The sequence below is a fragment of the Podarcis liolepis genome (assembly GCF_965112155.1).
Source record: "Podarcis liolepis genome assembly, chromosome: 1".
Taxonomy (NCBI): Eukaryota; Metazoa; Chordata; class Lepidosauria; order Squamata; family Lacertidae; genus Podarcis; species Podarcis liolepis.
The window spans coordinates 4,047,453-4,073,333 of NC_139554.1; the positions used below are offsets into that span (position 1 = coordinate 4,047,453).

General features: G+C 46.7%; 1 protein-coding gene across 6 annotated transcripts in view; it reads right to left on the minus strand.

Moving 5' to 3' along the window:
* TRIM9 (tripartite motif containing 9) overlaps nt 1-25,881 on the minus strand; it is a 72,272-nt gene that overhangs the window by 34,070 nt on the left and 12,321 nt on the right. For all 6 annotated transcript variants that reach the window (XM_083514897.1, XM_083514901.1, XM_083514898.1 and 3 more), the window contains exons 2-3: nt 12,333-12,428; nt 7,478-7,600 (exon numbers count right to left, since the gene is read on the minus strand). In XM_083514897.1, the coding sequence (XP_083371023.1) occupies nt 7,478-7,600; nt 12,333-12,428 (219 nt within the window). The remainder of the gene's footprint in view (nt 1-7,477; nt 7,601-12,332; nt 12,429-25,881) is intronic.

Genomic DNA, 25,881 nt, shown 5'->3' on the forward strand with positions numbered 1-25,881 from the left:
AGCATAAGGCAGCTTCCTCTGTTCCTATAAAATCTCCAGCCTCAGGACAAGTAAGCAAAGCATTGAAAGCGCCTTCCCTTTCATCACGTCGGCCTCCGTTAATACTCTTTGCGGAGATGAGCCCAGCCCTGGGGAGCGAGATTGCAAATATGGGATTTGCGGGGGAAACCATCTTTTATCTCCTTATCTTCTTTACAGCTTAAGTCGAGGTTCCTGCTCTTCCCAGATAATGAAATCTCTCGCCTCTCCACTCAAAGTTGACGCTTTCAGAATATTATTGAAGGAGCCACCATCTGCTCTGCGCATAAACTCCGTGTGTATAAATCACAGGGTGATGCACGGTGTGTCTCAGGTATGGCAAGGAAGGAGTTTCAGGGGCTCCGGAAATTCAATAATGGCTCATAATCTTAGCTTCACAGAAGGAGGTTCAACACAGTCCCAGCGGGGCCTTAACTGGTGCCGGGGGACAGAGCTGTAGCCTGTGAGGTTAGGGCTTGACCTGGGCCAGGGGTGACTCCTGACCTCTGACCTTTTTATAACCTCAACAGCAAGCCCAGTTGAAGGCCAACATGTCTGTACAATAACACATTACAGACAAAATCTGCAAAGGACTTGATAAGCATTGCCTCTGATTCAACGCACTACTAGCTGCCTCTAATTCTCTTGAATAAGGCCCATCCACACTTTATATTTAACTGGGCTCATGCCACTTTAAACTGCTGTTCCCCCCAGAGAATCCTGGAAACTGTAGTTTGCTATTCCACTCAGAGAGCTGCAATTCCCAGAGTTTCCTGGGGAAAGAGATTGATTATTAAACCACTTTGGGAACTATAGCTCTGTGAGGGCTGAGGTTTGGTGAGTGTCTGAATCTACTTATGCAAATACCATATTTGCAATATCAGACATCGCTCATCCCTATCAACAAACCTTTGAATCAAAGAATTAGAAAGTTGGAAGGTACTGCAAGAGCCTGCAGTGAAGAATCTCAGCTAAAGCATCCATGACTGATGGCCATCCAAAAGTAAAAGTAAAGAAGAAGAAGAAGAAGAAGAAGAAGAAGAAGAAGAAGAAGAGGAGGAGGAGTTTGGATTTGATATCCCGCTTTATCACTACCCGAAGGAGTCTCAAAGCGGCTCACAATCTCCTTTCCCTTCCTCCCCCACAACAAACACTCTGTGAGGTGAGTGGGGCTGAGAGACTTCAGAGAAGTGTGACTAGCCCAAGGTCACCCAGCAGCTGCATGTGGAGGAGCGGGGAAGCGAACCCGGTTCACCAGATTACGAGTCCATTGCTCTTAACCATTGCACCACACTGGCTGGTAAAGGACCCCTGAGCGTTAGGTCCAGTTGCAGACAACTCTGGGGTTGCGGTGCTCATCTTGCTTTACAGGCCGAGGGAGCCAGTGTTTGTCTGTAGACAGTTTTTCCGGGTCATGTGGCTAGCATGACTAAGCCGCTTCTGGCACAACGGAACACCGAAACCAGAGCAGCGCACGGAAATGCCATTTACCTTCCCACCATAGTGGTACCTATTTATCTACTTGTACTTTGACGTGCTTTCGAACTGCTAGGTTGGCAGGAGCAGGGACCGAGCAACAGGAGCTCACCCTGTAGCGGGGATTCGAACCGCCGACCTTCTGATTGGCATGCCCAAAAGGCAAAAGGCTCAGTGGTTTAGACCACAGCGCCACCTGCATCCCTGATGGCCATCCAACCTATGGTTAAAAGTCTCCAAGGAAGGAGAGTCTATCACCTCCCAAGGGAGCCCGTTCCACTGCTGAGCAGCTCTTACCATCATAGAATCATAGAATCATAGAATCATAGAGTTGGAAGAGACCACAAGGGCCATCGAGTCCAACCCCCTGCCAAGCAGGAAACACCATCAGAGCACTCCTGACATATGGTTGTCAAGCCTCTGCTTAAAGACCTCCAAAGTAGGAGACTCCACCACACTCCTTGGCAGCAAATTCCACTCTCGAACAGCTCTTACTGTCAGGAAGTTCTTCCTAATGTTTAGGTGGAATCTTCTTTCTTGTAGTTTGGATCCATTGCTCCGTGTCCGCTTCTCTGGAGCAGCAGAAAACAACCTTTCTCCCTCCTCTATGTGACATCCTTTTCTATATTTGAACATGGCTATCATATCCCCCCTTAACCTCCTCTTCTCCAGGCTAAACATGCCCAGCTCCTGATGTTCATTTGGAATCTCCTTTCTTGTAACTTAAATCCATTGGTTTGCGACCTGCCCTTAAAAGCAGGAGAAAACAAGCATGCTCCCTTCTCCATGTGGCAGCCCTTAAGATATCTGAAGATGGCTCTCATATCTCCTCTCAGTCTCCTCTTTTTCAGGCTATATTATTTATAATATAAAAGCTTTAATGTAAAATTTCAAACTGTGTTGTATTTGCATACAGCAAAGAGAAGTTTAGAGTAATTAGGTATTATTCAATTTAGTTAATTATGTTATAGGTTTGTGTTAGAAAATGAATATGGATGTTGATTTTGATGTTTCTAATTTTTCTTTTTTCGGTTTTGGAAGTAAATGATGATGATGATGATGATGATGATGATAGAATAACAAAAAAAGATATTTGAAGATGGCTCTCATATCTCCTCTCAGTCTCCTCTTTTTCAGGCTAAACATACCCAACTCCCTCAAACATTCCTTCTAAGGCTTGGTTCGGACCCTTTATCATCTTGGTTGTTGTTCTTTTCACACATTCCAGTTTGTCAATATCCTTAAATTGTGGTGCCCAGAATTGGACACAGTACTCCAGGTGTGGCCTGACCAAGGCAGAATCGAGCAGGAATATTACGTCCCTTGATCTGGACGCTACAAAGCCTTGGCCCTGCAAAGAGTTAAAAACTGGCCCGGGTATGCTGTGCATTATTTAAAACCCAGCCTCTGAGCCACAGCAAAGACAAATGCTGCACTCTAAATAAATGATGCTCATAAAGCAATGCAAATATATTTTGCATAATTAGTGCCACATTATGCATGGTTATTTATCTTTCTGCATCATTTATGATGCTGGGCGCTGGAGAGCGAATACGTTGTTCTAGTGAGTCCTAAAGCCCCATTCCAGCATCGCTGGAAGTCACACTCGGCCCTTCTCTAGCCCCAGGGACTCTTCCCATGTCCATAAGGACTAGAAACTTACTTTTATTCAAAAACAAAAGCGTATGTTTCGGGTACAGAAAATCCAGTCCTCAGTAAAAATGCAGGGAATTAAAAACTTGCAAGTCCACATAGGGCTGTCATACGCCCAGATTTTCCTGGACATTGCCGGGATTTCAGAGGCGGAAGTGATGTCTGGAAGGAATTTTCAAAAAGTGGTGCTTTGTCCTGGATCTTAGGTAAGTCAATTGAAAAATTGTTTTTAACATTTGTTTTTGTTTTTAACAATTGTTGTTTTTAACATTTTTGCAAAAGGGGGAGCTCAAAATCTTTGGGGGTGTCATCCGAAGGCAGCCCTGTTTAGGGATGTTTTTAATGTTTAATGCTGTATTGTGTTTTTAATAGCCGGTTGGGAGCCGCCCAGAGTGGCTGGGGAAACCCAGCCAGATTGGCAGGGTTTCTATTCTATTCTATTCTATTCTATTCTATTCTATTCTATTCTATTCTATTCTATTAGGGACGCGGGTGGCGCTGTGGGTAAAACCTCAGCGCCTAGGGCTTGCCGATCGCATGGTCAGCGATTCGAATCCCCGCAGCGGGATGAGCTCCCGTCTTTCGGTCCCAGCGCCTGCCCACCTAGCAGTTCGAAAGCACCCCTAAGTGCAAGTAGATAAATAGGTACCGCTTTACAGCGGGAAGGTAAACGGCGTTTCCGTGTGCTGCGCTGGTGCCGGCTCACCAGAGCAGCTTCGTCACGCTGGCCACGTGACCCGGAAGTGTCTGCGGACAGTGCTGGCCCCCGGCCTCTTAAGTGAGATGGGTGCACAACCCTAGAGTCGGACACAACTGGCCCGTACGGGCAGGGGTACCTTTACCTATTATATTATATTATATTATATTATATTATATTATATTATATTATATTATATTATTATATTATATTATATTATATTATATTATATTATATTATATTATATTATATTATATTATATTATATTATTAATCTAAGGAGGAATACAGCAGGGAGATCCTAGAAATGGGTCTGTTTAATTTTAAAAAAATTGATGGATTTGTGTTTCACTGTTCTACATTCACTCTGAATTAATTTCCATTAATTTCAGTGGGTTTTGTTATGGAAGGCATAGAGGACATATCAGGAAGTTATATGACATTAAAAGATGGTGGGATTTCAAATCTAAGACCAACAAATGTGAATATGGTATGACCCAAATGAGTTCTGCCTCTGGGCCACAATGAAGTACTCAAATGCTCAACGCAACTTTATAGCTCATAAAACAATCCAGGAGGCAGAGAAGATGGGGAGCCGGGGAGGGCCTGGGCACTCATTACTGAGGGGTGATGTTGTGTAAATAACTGCTCAAGGGAACTCAAGTTACATCCAAGTCCTTTAAGAGACCCCAAAGCTCATTATCAGCTTTGCAAACGTCATCTGTTTCTTCCTCCTGAGCTTCTCCTCTCTCTCTCTCTCTCTCTCTCTCTCTCTCTCTCTCTCTCTCTCACACACACACACACACACACACACACACACACACACACACACACCACTCTTCTAATCAGAACCAGCTGAACAAACTCTGTCATTTCACAATCTTGGAGTCCTCACAGGTTGTATGATTCAGGAAAGGGAGCAGAACCCTACATCTTGAGAACTGCGGCGATCATTTCTTCATCATCCGAACTCTGTGTTCATCATCTGAGGCTGTTCTCTGAGTGCCCTGTCCACATGGGGTGGCAACATGAGAACGGCATACCCTCCAACATTTCTCCGATGGAAATAGGGGCATCCCATTCCATAAGGATAATTTTTCAAATTACACCCCTTTGCAATTTATACCCCACACATGTAACTCACTCTACGTGGGGCTGCCCTTGAGAATGACCCAGAAACTCCAGCGGGCGCAGAATGCCGCAGCAAGACTCCTTACGGGGTCCTTGCCACAGGATCATATTCACCCAGTGCTATACCAGCTGCACTGGCTCACGGTGGAATACAGGGTCAGGTTTAAGGTGCTGGTTTTAACCTTTAAAGCCCTATACGGCTTAGGACCCTCGTACCTACGGGACCGCCTCTCCTGGTATGTCCCACGGAGGACCTTACGGTCTTCAAATAAAAACACCTTGGAGGTCCCAGGCCACCGGGAGGTTAGGCTGGCCTCAACCAGAGCCAGGGCTTTTTCGGCTGTGGCTCCGATCTGGTGGAACGCTCTGTCACAAGAGACTAGGGCCCTGCGGGACTTGACATCTTTCTAAAGGACCTGCAAGACGGAGCTGCATTCTACTGTATGGAGTGACGCAGGTTTGCTTTGAAGAGACATCTCAGTTCTGCTCTGAAAATGCCAGCGGTGTTCAAAGACACACAGAGAGAGAGAGGTATAAGGGAAGGTTGAGGGTGGAAAGCCAAAAGCTCTGAGCTGGACGCCTCTGTGCATGCAGGGAAACCTACTGGAATCCTCTGCTGAATAGGCAGAAATGTGTTTGAGTTTACTGGGCTGGAAAACATCTCAGCACTGCTGCCTTTGACTATTCCCAGGGGGAGAGACTTTTGGCTCCGGCCGACCCAGTTAGGAGCAACCTTCTCCCTACATTCAGCCTGTGTTGCAATGGTGCAGTGAAAATGCCCGGGAGATGGACTCTCTCCTTCCTCCACTAGTCGATTTCCTTTCAATCAATTCTCTTGTGCAGCCGCAAACTCCCTCCTGGGAGAGGAGCTATAACCTTTCCTTGGAGGGGACTGTGCACAGCACAAACGCAGCTGCCCTCCATCTCCAAGGTCAATTCTCCCTGGGCTTATCTGTTGCTGCTGGTCTTCCGCACGCCACACACACTGCCATCCCTCCCTCCCTCCATCTCCGGGTGTTTCTATGGCAACTGTTGCCACGGCAATTTCCAGGCCCCCTCCCTCCCATGGTGGCGGCACCCTCATCCCTAAATCATCCCAGCCCTCTAATCATTCCTGCGTGCGCTGGAGGCGGGTGGGGGCTTCAGGGAGTCTGGGTGGAGCAATGAGAAGCCATGCTCAGCTACCCCTGAATTGTGTGTGCAGGTCCGTATAGTTCAAGCTATGGTTTTAAGTGAGAGCTGGACCATAAAGTAGGCTCATCGCCGAAGAATGGATGCTTTTGAATTCTGGTGCTGGAGGAGACTCTTGAGAGTCCCATGGACTGCAAGAAGATTCAACCTCTCCATTCTGAAGGAAATCAGCCCTGAGTGCTCACTGGAAGGACAGATCCTGAAGCTGAGGCTCCAAGACTTTGACCACCTCATGTTTCCTGCTTGGCAGGGGGTTGGACTCGATGGCCCTTGTGGTCTCTTCCAACTCTATGATTCTATGATTCTATGAGAAGAGAAGACTCCCTGGAAAAGACCCTGATGTTGGGAAAGATGGAGGGCACAAGGAGAAGGGGACAACAGAGGACGAGATGGTGGGAGAGTGTTCTAGAAGCTACCAGCATGAGTTGGACCAAACTGCGGGAGGCAGTGGAAGACAGGAGTGCCTGGCGTGCTCTGGTCCAGGGGGTTACGAAGAGTCGGACATGACTAAACGACTAAACAACAACAGCAAAGCAAGTGTGCAGGCTTAAGGCGATGGCAGTTGAAATCCAAAATAACTGGAGGGCACCAGTTCTCACAAATGTAGAGAGACAGCTACCTATATGGATCCATATTTTAGGGACGCGGGTGCTCCTGGGGCTTGCCGATCGGAAGGTCGGCGGTTCGAATCCCCACAATGGAGTGAGCTCCCGTTGTTCCGTCCCAGCTCCTGCCAATCTAGCAGTTCGAAAGCACACCAGTGCAAGTAGATAAATAGGTACCACTGTGGCAGGAAGGTAAACAGTGTTTCTGTGTGCTCTGGTTTCCGTCACGGTGTCCGTTGCACCAGAAGCGGTTTAGTCCTGCTGGCCACATGACCTGGAAAGCTGTCTGTGGACAAACACCGGCTCCCTCGGCCTGAAAAGCGAGATGAGCACCGCAATCCCATAATCGCCTTTGACTGGACTTAACCATCCAGGGATCCTTTACCTTTTACCTTTATGGATCTTGTCTCACCAACCTCAGTCTACCCTCAGCCAGCCCCCACCTTCTTATCTTCTCGTTTATTACTCAGAAGAGCTCTGCTGGGCGATGGTGATGGCCCACTGAGTCCAGCATCATCTTCTCACAGTGGACAACCCTTAGCCGCAATGGGAAACCCCCAAGTAGGACCCCAGCACAAGGGTACTTTCCCCTCCTGCGACTGTCTCCCATCTGTGTCCATCACCCATGTGAACCTTGCTGGCCGTTCTTGTCCAAAGGCCGTACGCTGCCCCCAGATACATCACCACCACCCTCACCCCAGACCAACCTTCAGCTTGTGCTCATGTTCCTTGTTGACCCGCGTCAACAGCTGAGCTTTCCTCCGGTTGAGGGCATCAATGAGGGCATCACACTGGGCGACGAGGCAGGCTTCAAACTCCACGCTGTTCTCCTGTGGGGCAAAACACCTGTGAGATGGTCCCAGTGATAGGGACAGTTGAAGCAGCTCCCATTACATGGTCTTGTCTTCATGCAAGTCTACCCCGACTTGGTGCCCTCCGGATGTTGCAGAGTAGCATTCACATCGGTCCCAGGGGGTATGGCGGATGAGGGATGCAGCCCCAAACATCTGGAGGGCACCAGGTTGGGGAAGGCTCTCCTGAGCTGCATGAAGATTCCCCAAGGCCCGCTGGAGGTGGCAGATATTGACTAAGAAACGTACACATTTCGTGTGCAGATGATGTGCACATTCTCCAGGCGGCCTGGTGAATGTGCACAATGGCTGGGTGTTATGCACATTTACCGCTCAACTAAGGGCTCACCCACACTTTTGCTTATCCGTTGCCTAGAAAGCATGGACCTGAGCAGTTTCGACCTTGCCCTGCTCCTTTCCTAGGAAAAACCCAGTCTTTAGCTCTAAATCGGAGCAAACAGCAATCTGTGCAAAAATCAGATTGCTGTTTGCTCCAACTGAGCACTAAAGAGCAGTTTTGCCCGGGGGTGGGGGAAATAGTGGGACAAGACTAAGTGTGGATCAGGGCCAGATTAAGACCTTTAGAGACCTTAAGCACTTAAAGGATTTGGGTGCCCTGTATATATATCTAATTCAAAATATAAACCATAATAAACCATAAAATAAATTTACACTTTTTGAAATGAAACAAAACCTACAGTAAAATGGGAAAGAGTGTTTATTTTTGTCTACTTCCACTTTATTTATACAGTGGTACCTCACAAGACGAATGCCTCACAAGACGAAAAACGCGCAAGACGAAAGAGTTTTTCGTTTTTTGAGTCACTTCGCAAGACGAATTTCCCTATGGGCTTGCTTCGCAAGACGAAAAACGGCAACGTCTTGCAAGTTTGTTTCCTTTTTCTTAAAACCGTTAATACCCTATGGGAAACCGTGCTTCGCAAGACGAAAAAAAACTCGCAGAACGAATTAATTTCGTCTTGCGAGGCACCACTGTATCTGAAAAAAATTCTTCTGCTTTTTCTAATTGTAGTCTTTGACCAGATTCTCAAAACTAATCTTATGTAAAACATCTGCTTCTACACTTAGTTGAGATAAGGCATGCAGCCTGCCTTGTTGAATAGTTGTTCTGCTGGGATTTTAAATATACTTCAGTTGAGGACATGAATGCTCAGCTGAGCCATTTGTGACCATGAATGTTAAAAAATCCAGCAATGGAAAATTTCTGCGGTGCCCCCCGCCTTTCCCTTGATGCCCTAAGCGCGTGCTTATTTTGCTTAATCCTGCCCTGATGTGACTCAGCCCTGACATTACTCCTCCTCCACACAAAAACAGGTAACACGCTCGAGCCACCGGGGCAAAATTAGGCCCTTACAATCGAACAGCATCTCTGTGCTGCCTTGAGAAAGCAGAGCTCCTGCAAAACCTTTCCAACCCATTCCTGGAGATCAAGCCCCTTGACTGAAACAGTTGTGTGTCTCCGTCCACAGCAGGGCTGCTCTGTTAGGCGAGGCAGGATTAATCCCCAGAGGGATTACTAACATCAAGGCATACAAAGTGGGGCGAGGCAGCGGTAGGGGGCGGGGGTTTAATTTGGCAACAGCTCAGCCTGGCTGTGATGGATGACTCTCCACAGCTTAATGGGGAAAGGCGGGGAGGAGCAGCCTTCCTGGAAACCAAAGCCAGCCAGCCACAGCGCGGGAGCCACACTTTAAATCAATGCCGCATGGAAGCCCAATTCCTCCGGAGGTTTGCATTAGCCCTCCAGGCACATTTGCAGAGATGTTATCAGGCTTGGCTGGGGGGCAGGGAGGCTGCACGGAGAATAGTTGCCTTGGCTATGCCATATCTTTAGAAGATGCTGCAGCAACAGCGGTACCCAACACCTCTCCATCTTTCCTAAATACTACTTGGGGTGGGGGGAATTTAAACTGTCCGATGGTAATATTATTTTGAACTATATTCCAGCTGCCTGGGGTTTGACAAAGGGTCGGTGTAAATGGACTCTCCGTGCCCTTACTTCTGCGAAAAGACCGATATTATTTCGTCGGAAAGATAATGTGCCATGGCTCATTAGAAAGAGATGACGACTCTAGCAACATACGAACGGATTGCCTTGAAACACAGATTGCGTGTGGATAAATATTTGGAATCAGTTTGTAAAAAGCATAATGCTGTGTTAAGAATTTGTTGGATTAACTGTGCTACTCATGTGCAGGGTTATTTTGGAGAAGGAAGTTGTGGGAACCAAGTTCACTTACCTTTTTTAAAATTAAATATATTTTTTTTGGTCTGGGCAGGCTGGAATGGATGTAAAACCCAACGCCCGAGCCAAAAATCCACTTATATCTGCAATCAATAAAATTGTGGACATTTCTAATTGAGATCATTGTCTGCTAGAGTTTATGAATCACATCTTACATTTAGCCACTGCCTGGGGGTGGGGGTGGCACTGTGACTGGGCCCGCAAAAACAAACAACTTTTCCTCTTTCTTTCCTTTTACATTTCTTTTCTTTCATATCATATTTTCACTGAATTTTAAAAATAAAATATAAATATTTTAAAAAGCACGTTAGTGACATGGTCCAACAGAGCAGGCTTTGCTAACCTTGTGCCCGCCAGCTGTTCTAGGCCACAGCTCCCATCAGCCCTGGGGTTCAAAGGACTTCCAATGCACAGGAAAAGCACATGACTCCCCCCCCAAATGAATTCTGGGAACCGTAGTGTGGAGTTTGTCTCCTAGGATGAGTCATAAGGAAAGGGTTAAAATAGGTGTGATGTGATTGGGCAGTGAGAATGCAAGGGGGGAATAAAAGTTAGAGTGGGAGGTTTTAAGGTTGGGTTGAGTTGAGTTGAGTTGAGGTTTGGGAGTTGAGTGGATTTGAGGCTGGGGAGTTGAAGAAGGAAGAGGGATGCCTTATGAGGAACGGCTAAGGGAGCTGGGCATGTTTAGCCTGGAGAAGAGGAGGTTAAGGGGTGATATGATAGCCATGTTCAAATATATAAAAGGATGTCACATAGAGGAGGGAGAAAGGTTGTTTTCTGCTGCTCCAGAGAAGCGGACACGGAGCAATGGATCCAAACTACAAGAAAGAAGATTCCACCTAAACATTAGGAAGAACTTCCTGACAGTAAGAGCTGTTCGACAGTGGAATTTGCTGCCAAGGAGTGTGGTGGAGTCTCCTGCTTTGGAGGTCTTTAAGCAGAGGCTTGACAACCATATGTCAGGAGTGCTCTGATGGTGTTTCCTGCTTGGCAGGGGGTTGGACTCGATGGCCCTTGGGGTCTCTTCCAACTCTATGATTCTATGATTCTATGATTCTATGATTCTAGGTGTGGGTTGGTAGAGTTGTATTGTGAGAGAGTGAGAGGAATTGTTAGGTGGAGTCAGATAGATAGTTGGAATAATCAGTTTGGAGTTGTTAGGAACTAAGAATAAGAAACTGACAAGAGAAAAATTAACTGAAACCATAAGCTTGTTCCTGCATTTAAAAATAAACTTGATTATTTGTTTATGTTAACCACTGACTGGACTCCGTGTGTCCCCGTGAGATACGGGGTGGTGGCAGCGGAAAAAGCAATCGCAGTGGCGGCACAGGGTCAATAGACCGTCAAATGTCCGGGGCCCCTGTGTGTGATCGCCACACGTAGTTTCCTCCTCACAGAGCTGCAATTCTCAGGACCTTTAAAAAAACTACCAATTGCTGGGAACTATGGGATGGGAGAATGCTGCTCTCGTCTTCAAATCCTGTGCTTGCGCGCTTGCCACAAACATGTGGGTGGCCACTCTGAGAACAGGACGGTGGACTCAGTAGGGCATTGGCCTGATTCAACAGGTTCATCTCATGCTCTTAACCATTCCTAGGATACTTTGGGGGAAGCCATGTGCTTGGCACGCACGCTGGAAGCTTTAAACTATGGCTGATTTAAATTATGATGTGGGTCTGCCCCCGGTCATCAAGGTTGGGGGCTGATGGGAGTTCTAATCCAAAACAGCTGGAGGTCTTGGTTGTGTTTAGAATAGATTTATGAAAGATTTAGAAAACTTTAGTGATTATAATATTTGCATGAGATAGTATGGGAAAAATACAGAATAACAGATACAACCTTGCTTAAAATGTACCGTATTTTTCGCTCTATAACACGCACCCGACCATAACACGCACGTAGTTTCTAGAGGAGGAAAATCCGTAGGCATGCCACCCGTAGGCATTCCCTCCATAACACGCACAGACATTTCCCCTTACTTTCTAGGAGGAAAAAAGTGAGTGTTATGGTGCAAAAAATACGGTATATAGGAAGTGCAGTGTAAGCGATGGAAGTCAATCAATGAAATTTTATTATTCATTTCATATTGAGATATTTGTAGAATAAATTTGGAAGAAATTCTTCCAACTTTTCTTCTTTTTTCTCTTTATTTTTTCTTCTTTTTTCTTTTCTTCTTTTCTATCTTTTATTCTTTTGTTCTTTTTTATATATGTGTGCTTATCTGAAATATATATGCATGTATGTATTTGCAATATTTTGCTTATATTTTGTAATAATTATGTTAAATAAATTAAACAAACAAACAAACAAAGAGCTGGAGGGCATCTGGTTAGGGGGCTGCTTGGCTGGGCAGTGGCCAGGGTTCCAATTTGGGCTTTCGGTTTCAGGTCCCCAAATGCTGCATCCAGCTCCCACTTCCACCTGGTGGATTCGAGAGCATACCTGGATTTGCTGCACCATGTTCCGTAGTTGCACCAGAAATTCTTTGGCCTCCTTTGCTCTGTCTGAGAGTCCGTTCAGCGCCTGAGACAGCTGGCTCTGTGGGGGGGAAGGAGGAAAAATCTGGGTTAGAAGAAAGGACCCCATTTCCCAGGATAAGTGCAGGCTGGTGTTAGCTACTCCAGATGTGAGACTGATATTTACTCAATTTGATTTATTGAAAAATATTTAGAGTTTGTAAATGCAGCATAAAAACAAGCAGTGTCATTAAAACAAAACTACCACCCAAAACCGGTGGCATAAAAGCACATAAAACCAAACAGAAATTCAGGGGATTCGGGTACATAAATCAGGGTCAGGGTCTTATGAGTCTGTGGAAGCCTCTGTACATGCTCAGATAGCTCATCGTTCTCGCACCTGCACCAGGGATGGGCCTCAACATTCTAGGTAGGTTATGGAGCCAAATATTCCAAGCAGCTCAGTGTTAAGTTGTGGGTGAACATATCAGACGACATAGCGATTCTTCAGACAGCTCTTATTTATTCACAGGCCAGAAGAGAACTGAACTGAAGGGTTCAGCCAGCCTGCTTATATAGAGCTCCACTACAACGCAACAGTAACAACTTTCTGTAACTATCCAATCACTGAACGTCACTTTCAATTCCTTATTTGCATATGCGGACCTGAGTGAAAACTATCTACAGTATCCCCCTGCTGGCCCAGGGTGAGAACTTCAGTACATAACACCCAGAATTGCAACAGCTCAAGTTCAGCCAATGATTAGCAAGAGGCGAATTTCACAGAAAGCGGCAAATAATTCAGATTCTACAACCCATTAAAAGGCACTGCACTCCTTCCCAGTGGAGTTCTTGCTCATATACCGAGCCAGAATTTTACCAGCCTGCTCAGAATGCTCAGGTCACCAGGATAGCAGGATTGTAAAGCCAGAGCAAAATTAAGTGTTTGGGAGTTTTCACCATTTCCCCACTTACCGAAAGAAAAAAGAAAAAGGCATGGGACTGGCAGAAATGACCGGCAGAATCCGAAACCAGGGAAGAGAGACGGCGGAAGAAGATTGGAAGAAATTTAAGGACTATCTTGGGAAATATTACAAAATTAGTGAATGTTAAATAGATGTTGGATAGAATTTAAGTGGTTATTAGCTGAAATGATTAAGATAATTGGGGGAAAATAAAAAGAAAGAAAGGTGTAAAATTAAGTGAAAATTAAGGGTGAGGATTTGCTAAATGAAATATTTGAATTGGAATACAAAAAGGGGAGGTATGAGGAGGTCCGAGAAATAAGTTAAAGGAAAATAAGTAAATGAAATTATATGTGTTGTTAATTTTTTGTATTTTTGTGTGTTTTTTTGTCTTTGTTGTATAATTTTTGAAAATTTAATAAATATACTTAAAAAAAAGAAAAAAGAAAAAGGTATTACAGAAGAGACACTGCTCATAGTCGCTCCCCCCCCCTTATGTGGATTTACTGCAACCCGTGGCTAGAAAAATGTACTCTGCACGTACTCAGATACACTACGTGGTAAGGGCGTATTGCAAAAAGCAGATTTCTTTCCATGCAGAGGAAGGGCCTGTAGAAGAAGACATAGGGGCTGAGCTGCTATGTTTCTGTCTTCAAAGACACCACTAGCAGAAGTGACATAGTATAGTAGTCTTTAGCCCAGGAAAGGGACATCTAGCTAGATTTGACAGTGGCCTCAACCCCACCCCTGAAAAAGAAACCCAACCCCTAATGTGCCCCCTCACATGCAGACATGATGGATTTAACCATTGCAAATTGTTGTTGTTGTTTAGTCGTTTAGTTGTGTCCGACTCTTGGTGACCCCCGGGACCAGAGCACGCCAGGCCCTCCTGTCTTCCACTGCCTCCCGCAGTTTGGTCAAACTCATGCTGGTAGCTTTGAGAACACTGTCCCACCATCTCGTCCTCTGTCGCCCCCTTCTCCTTGTGCCCTCCATCTTTCCCAACATCAGGGTCTTTTCCAGGGAGTCTTCTCTTCTCATGAGGTGGCCAAAGTCTTGGAGCCTCAGCTTCAGGATCTGTCCTTCCAGTGAGCACTCAGGGCTGATTTCCTTCAGAATGGAGAGGTTGGATCTTCTTGCAATCCATGGGACTCTCAAGAGTCTCCTCCAGCACCAGAATTCAAAAGCATCCATTCTTTGGCGATCAGCCTTCTTTAGGGTCCAGCTCTCACTTCCATACATCACTACTGGGAAAACCATGGCTTTTACTATACAGACCTTTGTTGGCAAGGTGATGTCTGTGCTTTAGATAGCGGTATTTCTAAAAGAGAAAGGGAATCAGGAGTCATCAATTACTCCTTATCTTTTCCTCTCTCTGTGGACCAGCGCTTCTTCCTTCTCTGATTCTTAAAACGACAGCATCCTTCTTGACGGTCAATATTCTTCTTGACAGCTCCTGTTAATCATGTGCTCTGTGATTCAGGGAACAGGTGCATTTTTGGCCCCAGGGACAGATGAAATCGCAGACATAGGTCCCTGGTTTTTAAAAGGGTCCCTGCTATACCACCATCCCTAAACCAGCCCCTTTCCAGGGCAGGCCATTTATGGAGTCTCCTGGGAAGCAGAAGGAAAAGGCACTGGAGGAAGAATTTCCTTCCGGATCTTTTGCACGCTCTCAATGGAAAAAGCTCCATCAGGCGGCAGTTTGATTGCTGAAGCGGCAGGCGAGGAAACAGTAAATGGAGCCCGGGCTGTTGAGACAATTACTCATCACCTCCTTGCAATCAATTGCTTCCACATTATGTAAATAGGGTGCCCTGAATTCACTGCACGGCTGGTGCATCAATGCAGACATGGAGGCTTTTTCAGTGACAAGGAACCACTGGAAGATTTATGCCAGGAGTTCAGAGGCAAATGGATGGTAGCACAAAAGCAAGGGGAAGGGAACAGCTTGGTGGCGAAGCGTCTGCTTTGTATGCAGAAGGTTACTGGAACATTGGAACATAAGAACCTGCTTAATTCCATAGAATGAGAGATTTGGGAAAAAGTTAAAGGGACCCCTGACCATTAGGTCCAGTCGTGACTGACTCTGGGCTTGCGGCGCTCATCTTGCTTTATTGGCCGAGGGAGCCGGCGTACAGCTTCCGGGTCATGTGGCCAGCAAGACTAAGCCACTTCTGGCAAACCAGAGCAGTGCACGGAAACGCCATTTACTTTCCCGCCGGAGCGGTACCTATTTTTCTACTTGCACTGGTGTGCTTTTGAACTGCTAGGTTGGCAGGAGTAGGGACCGAGCAACGGGAGCTCACCCCATCGCGGGGATTCGAACCACCGACCTTCCGATCGGCAAGTCCTAGGCTCTGTGGTTTAACCCACAGTGCCACTCGCATCCCATAGAGTTGGAAAGGACCCAATAAATGTTGGAAATGTAAGGAAAAAGAAGGTACTTTTTACTGTATTTGGTGGGAATGTAAGAAAGTAAAGGACTTTTGGGAAATGACATACTTGTAATGAGATTTTTTAAATGTTGAAATAGACATTTTTTTAAAAAGCCAGAAGCCCTTTTACTTCATATTGTAGGTACAGAGATTCATAAGCATGATAAAAAATTGTTTTTACTGTATATGCTACAACTGCAGCAAGAATACAGGGGTCAGCAAACTTTTTTAGCAGGGGGCCAGTCCACTGTCCCTCAGACCTTGTGGGGGGCTGGACTATATTTTGAAAAAAAAATACAGTGGTACCTCGCAAGACGAATGCCTCGCAAGATGAAAAACGCGCAAGACGAAAGAGTTTTCAGTTTTTTGAGTCGTTCTGCAAGACGAATTTCCCTATGGGCTTGCTTCGCAAGACGAAACATCTTGCGAGTTCTTGCGAGTTTGTTTCCTTTTTCTTAAAGCCGCTAAGCCGCTAAGCCGTTAATAGCCGCTAAGCCGCTAAGCTGCTAATAGCCGTGCTTTGCAAGACGAAAAAACCGCAAGACAAAGAGACTCGCGGAACGGATTAATTTCGTCTTGTGAGGCACCACTGTATGAACAAATTCCTATGCCCCACAAATAACCCAGAGATGAATTTTAAATAAAAGGACACATTCTGCTCATGTAAAAACACGCTGATTCCCGGACCGTCCATGGGCTGGATTGAGAAGGCGATTGGGCCATCTCCATGTATAATAATAATAATAATAATAATAATAATAATAATAATAATAATAAATAAATAAATAAATAAATAATGTATACCCTGTCCATCTGGCTGGGTTTCCCAAGCCACTCTGGGCAGCTTCCAGCAGAATATTAAAATACAATAGTCTACTAAACATTAAAAGCTTCCCTAAACAGGGCTGCCTTCAGATGTCTTCTAAAAATCTGGTAGTTGTTTATTTCCTTGACATCTGGTGGGAGGGCGTTCCACAGGGTGGGTGCCACCACCAAGAAGGCCCTATGCCTGGTTCCCTGTAACTTGGCTTCTCACAATGAGGGAACCGCCAGAAGGCCCTCAGCACTGGACCTCAGTGTCCGGGCAGAACGATGGGGGTGGAGACGCTCCTTCAGGTAGGGGTTGAAGAGAACCTGCCAGTCCGTGTAGACAATACTGAGCTATCGGGACCAATGCTCTGGCACTACACAAGGCAGCTTCCTATTTAAATCTCACGTTCTTATGTCCTGATGGAGTTTTCTGCACACCCCGTCTCTTTTCCGCTTGCATTAACAGATTTTGGAGGAAGAGCAAAGATCACCAGTGTGCAGTGACCGGAAATTTGTCTAGGTTAAAGTGCTTTTCTCTTCTCCCACGACTTCAGTCTTGGAAAAGGAGCTGGTGTCCTAGGATAGATGAGGGATGAGAAGGGGGAAGGGCACCCAGGCTTAACGAAGTAGAAAACGACCTTACAGTTGCCTCTCTAAAGGGGGTGGGGGGGAACCCAATGCAATCCTTTGTCAATTCTTTTCTGGGTAATTTATAGCAGCAAGATCATTAAGATGGAGAGCTAATCAACGGAGGGTTCTCTAATTAAAATGACGCCACTCATCAGCCCTGCTCCCACTCAATACCCCCCCCCCTCAAGTAACATGGAAAAACACAGGGTGGGGGCACTGCCGAGAAGCTTCAGGGTGAAGATTTTCCAAGGAATACAAAACTAGACACAATCAAGAAATACACAAACTAGATACAGGTGACACCCCTCCGCCATTTAGATTTCAGAAAGAGAGGGAATTCTCAGCAAATGTAAAGTCCTATTTAGCTAATCATAGAATCATAGAGTTGGAAGAGACCACAAGGGCCATCGAGTCCAACCCCCTGCCAAGCAGGAAACACCATCAGAGCACTCCTGACATATGGTTGTCAAGCCTCTGCTTAAAGACCTCCAAAGTAGGAGACTCCACCACACTCCTTGGCAGCAAATTCCACTGCCAAACAGCTCTTACTGTCAGGAAGTTCTTCCTAATGTTTAGGTGGAATCTTCTTTCTTGTAGTTTGGATCCATTGCTCCGTGTCCGCTTCTCTGGAGCAGCAGAAAACAACCTTTCTCCCTCCTCTATGTGACATCCTTTTATATATTTGAACATGGCTATCATATCACCCCTTAACCTCCTCTTCTCCAGGCTAAACATGCCCAGCTCCCTTAGCCGTTCCTCATAAGGCATCGTTTCCAGGCCTTTGACCATTTTGGTTGCCCTCCTCTGGACACGTTCCAGTTTGTCAGTGTCCTTCTTGAATTGTGGTGCCCAGAACTGGACACAGTACTCCAGGTGAGGTCTGACCAGAGCAGAATACAGTGGTACTATTACTTCCCTTGATCTAGATGCTATACTCCTATTGATGCAGCCCAGATGTACTAGGCTGCATCCGCAGAGGTCTAGCGTCCAGATCAAAGAAAGTAATAGTCCCGTTCTATTCTGCTTTGGTCAGGCCACACCTGGAATACTGCTTCCAGTTCTGCGTACCACAATTTAGAGAGGGTGTTGACAAGCTGGAAGGTGTGCAGAGGAGGGCGACCAAGATGATCAAGGGTCTGGAAACCAAGTTATGAGGAACGGCTGAGGGAGTTTGGCTTAGCGTGGAGAAGACTAGACTAAGAGGAGATATGATAGGCATCTTCAAATATCTGAAGGGGAGATGGAGCAAGCTGGTTTTCTGCTCCTCCAAAGCACAGGATGCAAACCGATGGATTCAAATGACGAGAAAAGAGATTTCAGCTAAAAAACAAGACAACAAGAACTGTTCAAAGTGGAAAAAACTCCTTCAGAAGGTGGTGGACTCTCCTTCATTCAAGGTTTTTCAATTATTATTGTTGTTATTATTAATTTTATTATTTATACCCCGCCAGGGTGGTGGGTGGCGCTGTGGTCTAAAACACAGAGCCTAAGGCTTGCCGATCAGAAGGTCGGTGGTTCGAATCCCTGCAACGGGGTGAGCTCCCATTGTTCGGTCCCTGCTCCTGCCCACCTAACAGTCCAAAAGCACACCAGTGCAAGTAGATAAATAGGTACCGCACCAGCGGGAAGGTAAACAGCATTTCCATGCGCTGCTCTGGTTCGCCAGAGCTGGCCACATGACCTGGAAGCTGTCTGCGGACAAACACCGGCTCCCTCGGCCTATAAAGCGAGATGAGCGTGCAACCCCAGAGTCGTCCACAACTGGACTTAACTGTCAGGGGTCCTTTACCCGCCTATCTGGCTGGGTTTCCCCAGCAACTCTGGGTGGCTCACAGCATATATCAGAACATACTAAAACGTGAAACATAAAAAACTTCCTGAAACAAGGTAGACGCTGGGTGGCCATCCATCAGGGATTCTTTAGTTGTGATTCCTGCGTCGCAGGGACTAGATCACAGAATCATTGAATTGTAGAGTTGGAAGGGACCCCGAGGGTCAACGAGATGTCCTTGGAGTCCCTTCCAACTGTACAATTCTATGATTCTATGACTCTTATTTATGCTCAAGATTTAGGATGCAAAGCTATGCCCTCTTCCTCATGACTAATCGACTCTCCAGGCATACCGCTTATCGTCCATTCATGATTATTTGCGCTCACGGTTATATCTGGGTGGTTATAGGTGATCCTGCTTTAAATAATGTTTGTGCCTGCAGAAGTTTCAGGATGAGCATACAGCTTCATTTCCAAACAATCTATAAAAAAGCCATAAATCCTCACTGAAATCCTATAGCTCTAGACAGTCCCTACAGATGGCAGTGATGGAATAGCATTGGAAGATCATCACAGACTAACCAAGAAAGCAGGACAATGTGTGGATGGTCTGGTATAAATCCATCTGTGATGGCCTGGGATTTGGACTCGGAGGCTGAACCTGAGGGATCCCAGCCTGCACAGGATTCCCCGCCTCCAGAGCCAGCTGGGCCAGGGCTGGGGCTTGAGCCTGAAGGGTCCTCACCTGTGCTGGATCCTCAGGTGCAGGCACCAGCTGAGTCTGCTCTGGCTCCTGAGGTGATGGAGGACCCATTGCCTGCAGGTGCTCCACTCTCAGCCCCGTCAGAGGAAGCTGAGGTTGCCTCTGGGTCCAGAGGCTCAGGGCAGAGAGGCGGAGGGAACTAAGTTCCCGCAGGAGGAGGGCTCGCCTCCAGGCCAGGATAGGCAAGTCACCAGAGGATCGGGGCCGCCCTAATGCCTCGGGCATAAAGCGAGATCAGTGCTGCAACCCCAGAGTCAGTCACAACTGGACCTAATGGTCAGGGGTCCCTTTACCTTTACCTAAGAACAGAATGGCAACTTAAATTGGTGGACTATGCGCAGCTTGCAGACTTAACATATAGAATAAGAGAGCAAGAAGAACATACGTTTAAAGAAGACTGGAAAATGTTTATTGAATATATGGAGGAAAATTACATTCATTTGAAAACGTGGGCAGCATTAAGATAAATTCAGCAGTGTTTATAAGTTTTGATGGACGTAATAATGGAATACTGAATGGTCTAGTTGGGGGTGGCCAACTCCCCAGAGACAGCGATCTACTCACAGAGTTAAAAACTGGCAGTGATCTACTCCCTTTTTGGGGGTGCAGGGCAAAGATGTTGAGCTTTTTTTAGGGGAGCCAAAGTTGTTGAGCTTCTTCGGAGGGGAGCCAGTGATCTACTGGTGATCTACCACAGACGTCCAGTGATCTACAAGTAGATCACGATCTGCCTGTTGGACATGCCTGGTCTAGATTATATAAAATATGCAGGGGTTTATGTTTTGTAAAATGAAGCACGGAAAGAGAAGAAGGGAAGTCACTGGTATCTTAAGGATGTAAAGATGAGTATTTTAAATGGTAAAACAGAAAATTTAATTAGAATTGGGAGGGGGGAGAACAGGAGGTTGGACTAGATGGGCCAAGGCTCATGTTACATTCTTATGTTCGACACCAGCAAGCCTCTCGAATCCGCAACCAGGAAACTCCCCGGCGGAATTAAATAAGTAATGGGAAGGTTGAAGGCCAGGATGCCTCCACAATGTACGAGGGGGAGGGAGAAAAAAGTACATTATTTCCTGGAGATTGCACACCAGGCATGACGTCAACCCCTGTAACATTTGCAATCCCTTCCCATTCATCCCAAGAGGCTTTCGCTCAATGGCTCAGCCTGCTGGAGGATTATCAGTGGTTCTTTCAGACAGCTGCTCCGGAGAAGGCAAGGGCTGGGTGGGCTTACGGCTTGCTGGGATGCTTGATTTGTGGAAATTGCACAGGGGATCTGTCTAAGCCGCCCAGCCCTCCTCCTTTTGGCCTTTTGCAACCCACTAAAGGATTCCAGCACTCTGGGGGGGGGGGGTACGGGGGCTGGCAGCTTCTGCAAAAGAAGGTTTGTGCTCAGATGACCTTGGAGTAGGAAGGACTGTGTGTGTGTGTGTGTGTGTGTGTGTGTGTGTGTGTGTGTGTGTGTCTTTCGGTTCCGGAGGAGGCCGCCCAGATTGTAATTAGCAGGCCATTTTTTGTGCTTGGAAAGCCAAAGTGTTGCTTGGGGGAGAAATGAGATTACTGGAGCAGAGCGAAGGAAGGCACCTCTGGGGAGGGAGTGAAGGGAGAGGGGGGAGCAGAGAAAGGAGGAAGGGAAAGAAGAGGCAGAGAGAGAGAGAGAAAGCAGACAGAGAAGGATTAGCCAAATACAGAAGCAGCTAAAGGACCCGGACTCTGGATTCGAATGGGAAGCAGAGGGTGGATGACGATGAACAGGGCATTTTAATTTGTTCCACAGAGGAGCGCATTGATTTCTCCTCCGTATGAGCGATGCTCTTTCCACACTTGAAAGAGAATAAAAACCCACAGTCTCGATTTTTGTGTTTTGGGATGTGATGGTACATCTCCTACCTGTTCATTTCTGCCTTTGGTTTTTATTGCGTTTATATCCTATCTTTTTCTCCAGGGAGCTCAAGGCGGATTATATGGTTCTTTCCCCCACCCCGCCCCCCAGCTTATCCCCACAACAACCCAGTGAGGTAAGTTGGGCCACCCAATGAGATTCATGGCCAAGTGGGGATTTGAACCCTGCTTTCTCCCGGGTCCTAGGCTGACTCTCTAACCACTACACCACTCTGGCTTGCTGTCATGAACTGGCAGGACGACGGGGAGAAGGAGGAAGCGGTGGAATAGGATCCTGGCAAGGGGTGTGGCCGGGACTGTGAGGCAAGCTGGGGATAGGGAAGGAGAAGATGGTATAGAAAGTACCGTATTTTTCGCTCTATAGGATGCACCGGACCATAGGAGGGGGAGAACAGGAAAAAAATAATTCTCCCCCTCTCTGCTCAGCGCCCATTCAGTGAAGCAGCAGGAGAAACAGAGCCCCTTCCATTTCTCCTCCCGCTTTGCTGAAGGGGCGCTGCGCAGAGAGGGAAAACTGTGCAGCGCCTCTCCAGCGAAGCAAAGCCAAGCCTGGAGAGCAAGAGGGATCGGTGTGCACCGACCCCTCTCGCTCTCCAGGCTTCAGGCGGCTATCCGCAAGCCTTCGGAGCACAGCGAGAACTCCTGCTGCACTCCAAAGGCTTGCGGATAGCTGCCTGAAGCCCCCGGAACGCAGCGGGAGTTCGCGCTGTGCTCCGGGGGCTTCAGGCGGCTTCAGCGAAAGCAACGCGAAGCCTCTGGAGCACGGGGGGAGCTCTCCCTCTGCGCTTCGGAGGCTTCGCATTGCTATCGCTGAAGCCAAGGAGCCTGCATTCGCTCCATAAGACGCACATACATTTCCCCTTAATTTTTGAAGGGGAAAAAGTGTGTCTTACAGAGCGAAAAATACGGTATTCACAGGCTGTCAGGGACCGAGGAGGAATGTGTTGGTTTCTGTTTATGCCATTGTTCAGTGCTTGGAGTCACAAGACTCTGTTTTGCATTCCAGAGATTCCAGGCTGTTGGAAGTCTCACGGAAGACGGATGTGACGTTACTGGTTTCCTGTTCCTTTGTTTTTCCAGTTGCTCTCTGCTTTCACAGAGAGAGCATTTATGTTTCTTTTCTGTTGGTGTAGTTAGAAATAAAACGGTCTTTGCAATGTAGCTCATATTTCTCAGCGCCTTCCCTGCTGCTGGATATTCTGCGTTACTCTGGAGCCTTATCAGAGGCTAAGGTCGTAAATCATCATCGGAGGCGATTCCAGAGGACTCGACCAGAGGAGTAGCTCGGTCGTAGCGGAGCTTCTGACATTTTTTGTTATGGGCCCAGAGGAACGGAATGCAATGGTGGGAGCCCCGTCCCCTTCTCCTGAACTTCCCCAAAGGCAGGAGGATAGTATTGATTTAGAACAGTTGTTGCAGAGGGACATGGTCTAGAAGGGAGAAGCTGGGAAATACTGGGTGAGGAACAGTTAGAAGAGGAAACATCAAGAGAGAAACAGCTGGTAGATTCAGTATCTTTGAACAGCATTCCTGACCCCTTTCGCCTAAGACTAGACTAGACTAGACAGACTCTGAGGGGAGGTAGGTAGCCGTGTTGGTCTGCCGTAGTCGAAACAAAATAAAAAAATTCCTTCCATTGCATGAACACATGAAAGCTCATACCAATAACAAACTCAATTGGTCTCCAAGATGCTACTGGAAGGATTTTTTGAATTTTGTTTCATCTGAGGGGAGGGCGTTCCACAGGGAAGGTGCCACCACCAAGAAGGCCCTCTGCCTGGTTCCCTGTAACTTGGCTTCTCGCAGGGAGGGAACCACCAGAAGGCCCTCAGAGCTGGACCTCAGTGTCTGGGCAGAATGATGGGGGTGGAGACGCTCCTTCAGGTATACTGGGCTGAGGTCATTTAGGACTTTAAAGGTCAGCACCAACACTGGGGAAAGTGGGAGGACAAAAGAAAGATCTCTCAGACCCATGCCTAGGGATGAACAGATGAAATTGTGGGACAAAGGGAAGTGTGAAGGAGCCCTTCATGTTGGGAGTTTCAGGAAAGATACATGGAAGTATTTCTTTCCACAGCACATTGTTGAACTTTGGAACTCACTGCCACAGGAGGCAGGGATGGCCACCAATATGGATGGCTTTACAACAGGGTTAGACAAATTCATGGAGGAGAGAACTATTGAGGGTTACTATCTAGGATGGCTTTGCAATGTTTCTGAATACCAGTTGCTTGAATGCACAGAAAGGCAAGAGGGCTCCTGGGCTCAGATCCTGCTTCGGAGATACACGGGATTGAACCCTGAAGCTTCTACCTGTGAAGCATATGTATATGCATATTTTGGGAAGAATCACCCCAAGTTTTGTCTCTGAGCATGATTTCTCACAAGGCGCAAACTCCCAGTGTTGAACAATGCAATTTCCCATGGGTGACAAATGGCTGGTGGTTTTCCTTCAGCAGTTTGATACATTTTTTGATGTTGCGCATGGTTCTGTTTACATCCTTCCCTTCCAGGCGCACAATGGGGACTCCTCACAAGAAAAGACTTCATGCATGCCCTTGAAAATCTGAGAAATTAATGCCTTGTTTCATCTGTCAGTAATTTGTTTGGCAGATGTCTCAGTGAGGGCGGCTGCTAGATTTGGTGACTTTTGGGTTTCCCTACAAGTTTGGTCTTCCATCTCAAGAGCAGCCTTGCTTTAAATAGATTCTAGGCTCACGGGAATCTCTATAATAAGGGCGGTGAACCCATGTCACTCTCCCTTATAGCAGGACTCCAACTGCCATCATCCCCAGGTAACATGACCAATAGTCAGGGCTTTTGACAAAGTCTCCCATGATAGTCTTGTGGAGAAGCTGGTGAAATGTTGACTGCATAAGATTACTCTGGAGTCCTGTGTCCAGTTTTCGGTACCACAATTTAAGAAGGATGTTGACAAACTGGAAGGTGTGCAGAGGAGGGCGACCAAGATGATCAAGGGTCTGGAAACCATGCCTGATGAGGAACGGTTGAAGGAGCTGAGTAGGTTTAGCCTGGAAAAGAGGAGACTGAGGAGAGATACAACAGCCTTCTTCAAATATCTAAAGGGCTGCCACATGAAAGATGGAGCAATCTTGTTTTCTCCTGCTCTGGATAGGACTTGAACCAATGACTTCAAGTTGCAAGAAAGGAGATTTGGACTCAGCATCAGGAAGAACTTTCTGACAGTAAGAGGTTGGGGACTTTTCTTTGTTGGAGGTTTCAAACAAGCGTTTGGATGGTCTTTGTGGGATGTGAAACACAAGAGCAGTCAAGTACAACATTCCTAGAGTGAACATCTTTACACATGGGGAGGAATGTTTGTCCAGCCAGCAGGTAAACTTCCTGTTTCCTTCTGGGCTGGGACAGACTTCCTCTGCATGTGACTAGAGGTGGGTGTGGCCTCACCTGTGCAGGTAACGACAAAAGGACAGGGCAGGGCAGCCATCTCTCTCTCTTTGACTACATGCATCAAAGAAGCAACATCTGCTTGGCCAAAGATGCTCCAGCCAAGAGAGGATAAAGGGACTGTCTCCTTATGAGATAGTTTCCAGGTGTATGTTACTTTTCTAAGCTAAGTCTGCCTTCTGGGATCTGATTGTGAACAGAATGATGTGTGAGTAAACTCTTTTAATACTTTTATAGAACACTGTGTCGTGTCTTATCTTTTATGAGGAAATAAGGGGGGGATACCAGAACAGTTATTATAGAGGCTTTAGCAAGCCTGAGCAAACTCATCTGCTGCAAGTTTAAAAAGGGGAATGTTACTCTGCTAAAGTGTAACTTGTTTACACAAGTTGGAAAGGCTATAATCAGACAATATATCCTTTCCTGCATCTCTGAACATTCCCACAGTCATTTGTCATGGATGCTTTAATTGAGATTGCATTGCAAGGGGTTAGACTAGATAACCCTGGAGACACCTTCAAACTCTATGATTCTGTGATGACAGCTGGAATCTCAACAACATCCTGAGTGGGGAGGGGGCAGAGGTCCCTCATCCCTGCTCTAGAATGCAAGAAGAGCCCCGCTGGGTGTCAGACCAAAGGAGGTGGTGCTTCCAAGACAATAATTTAACACACACACACACACAAACATCTTTCCCACTTCTTTCTCCAGGGAGCTCAAAGTGGCACACATTTACCACCCTCCCTGTTTTATCAAGGGACACGGGTGGCGCTGTGGGTTAAACCACAGAGCCTAGGACTTGCCGATCGAAAGGTCGGCAGTTCGAA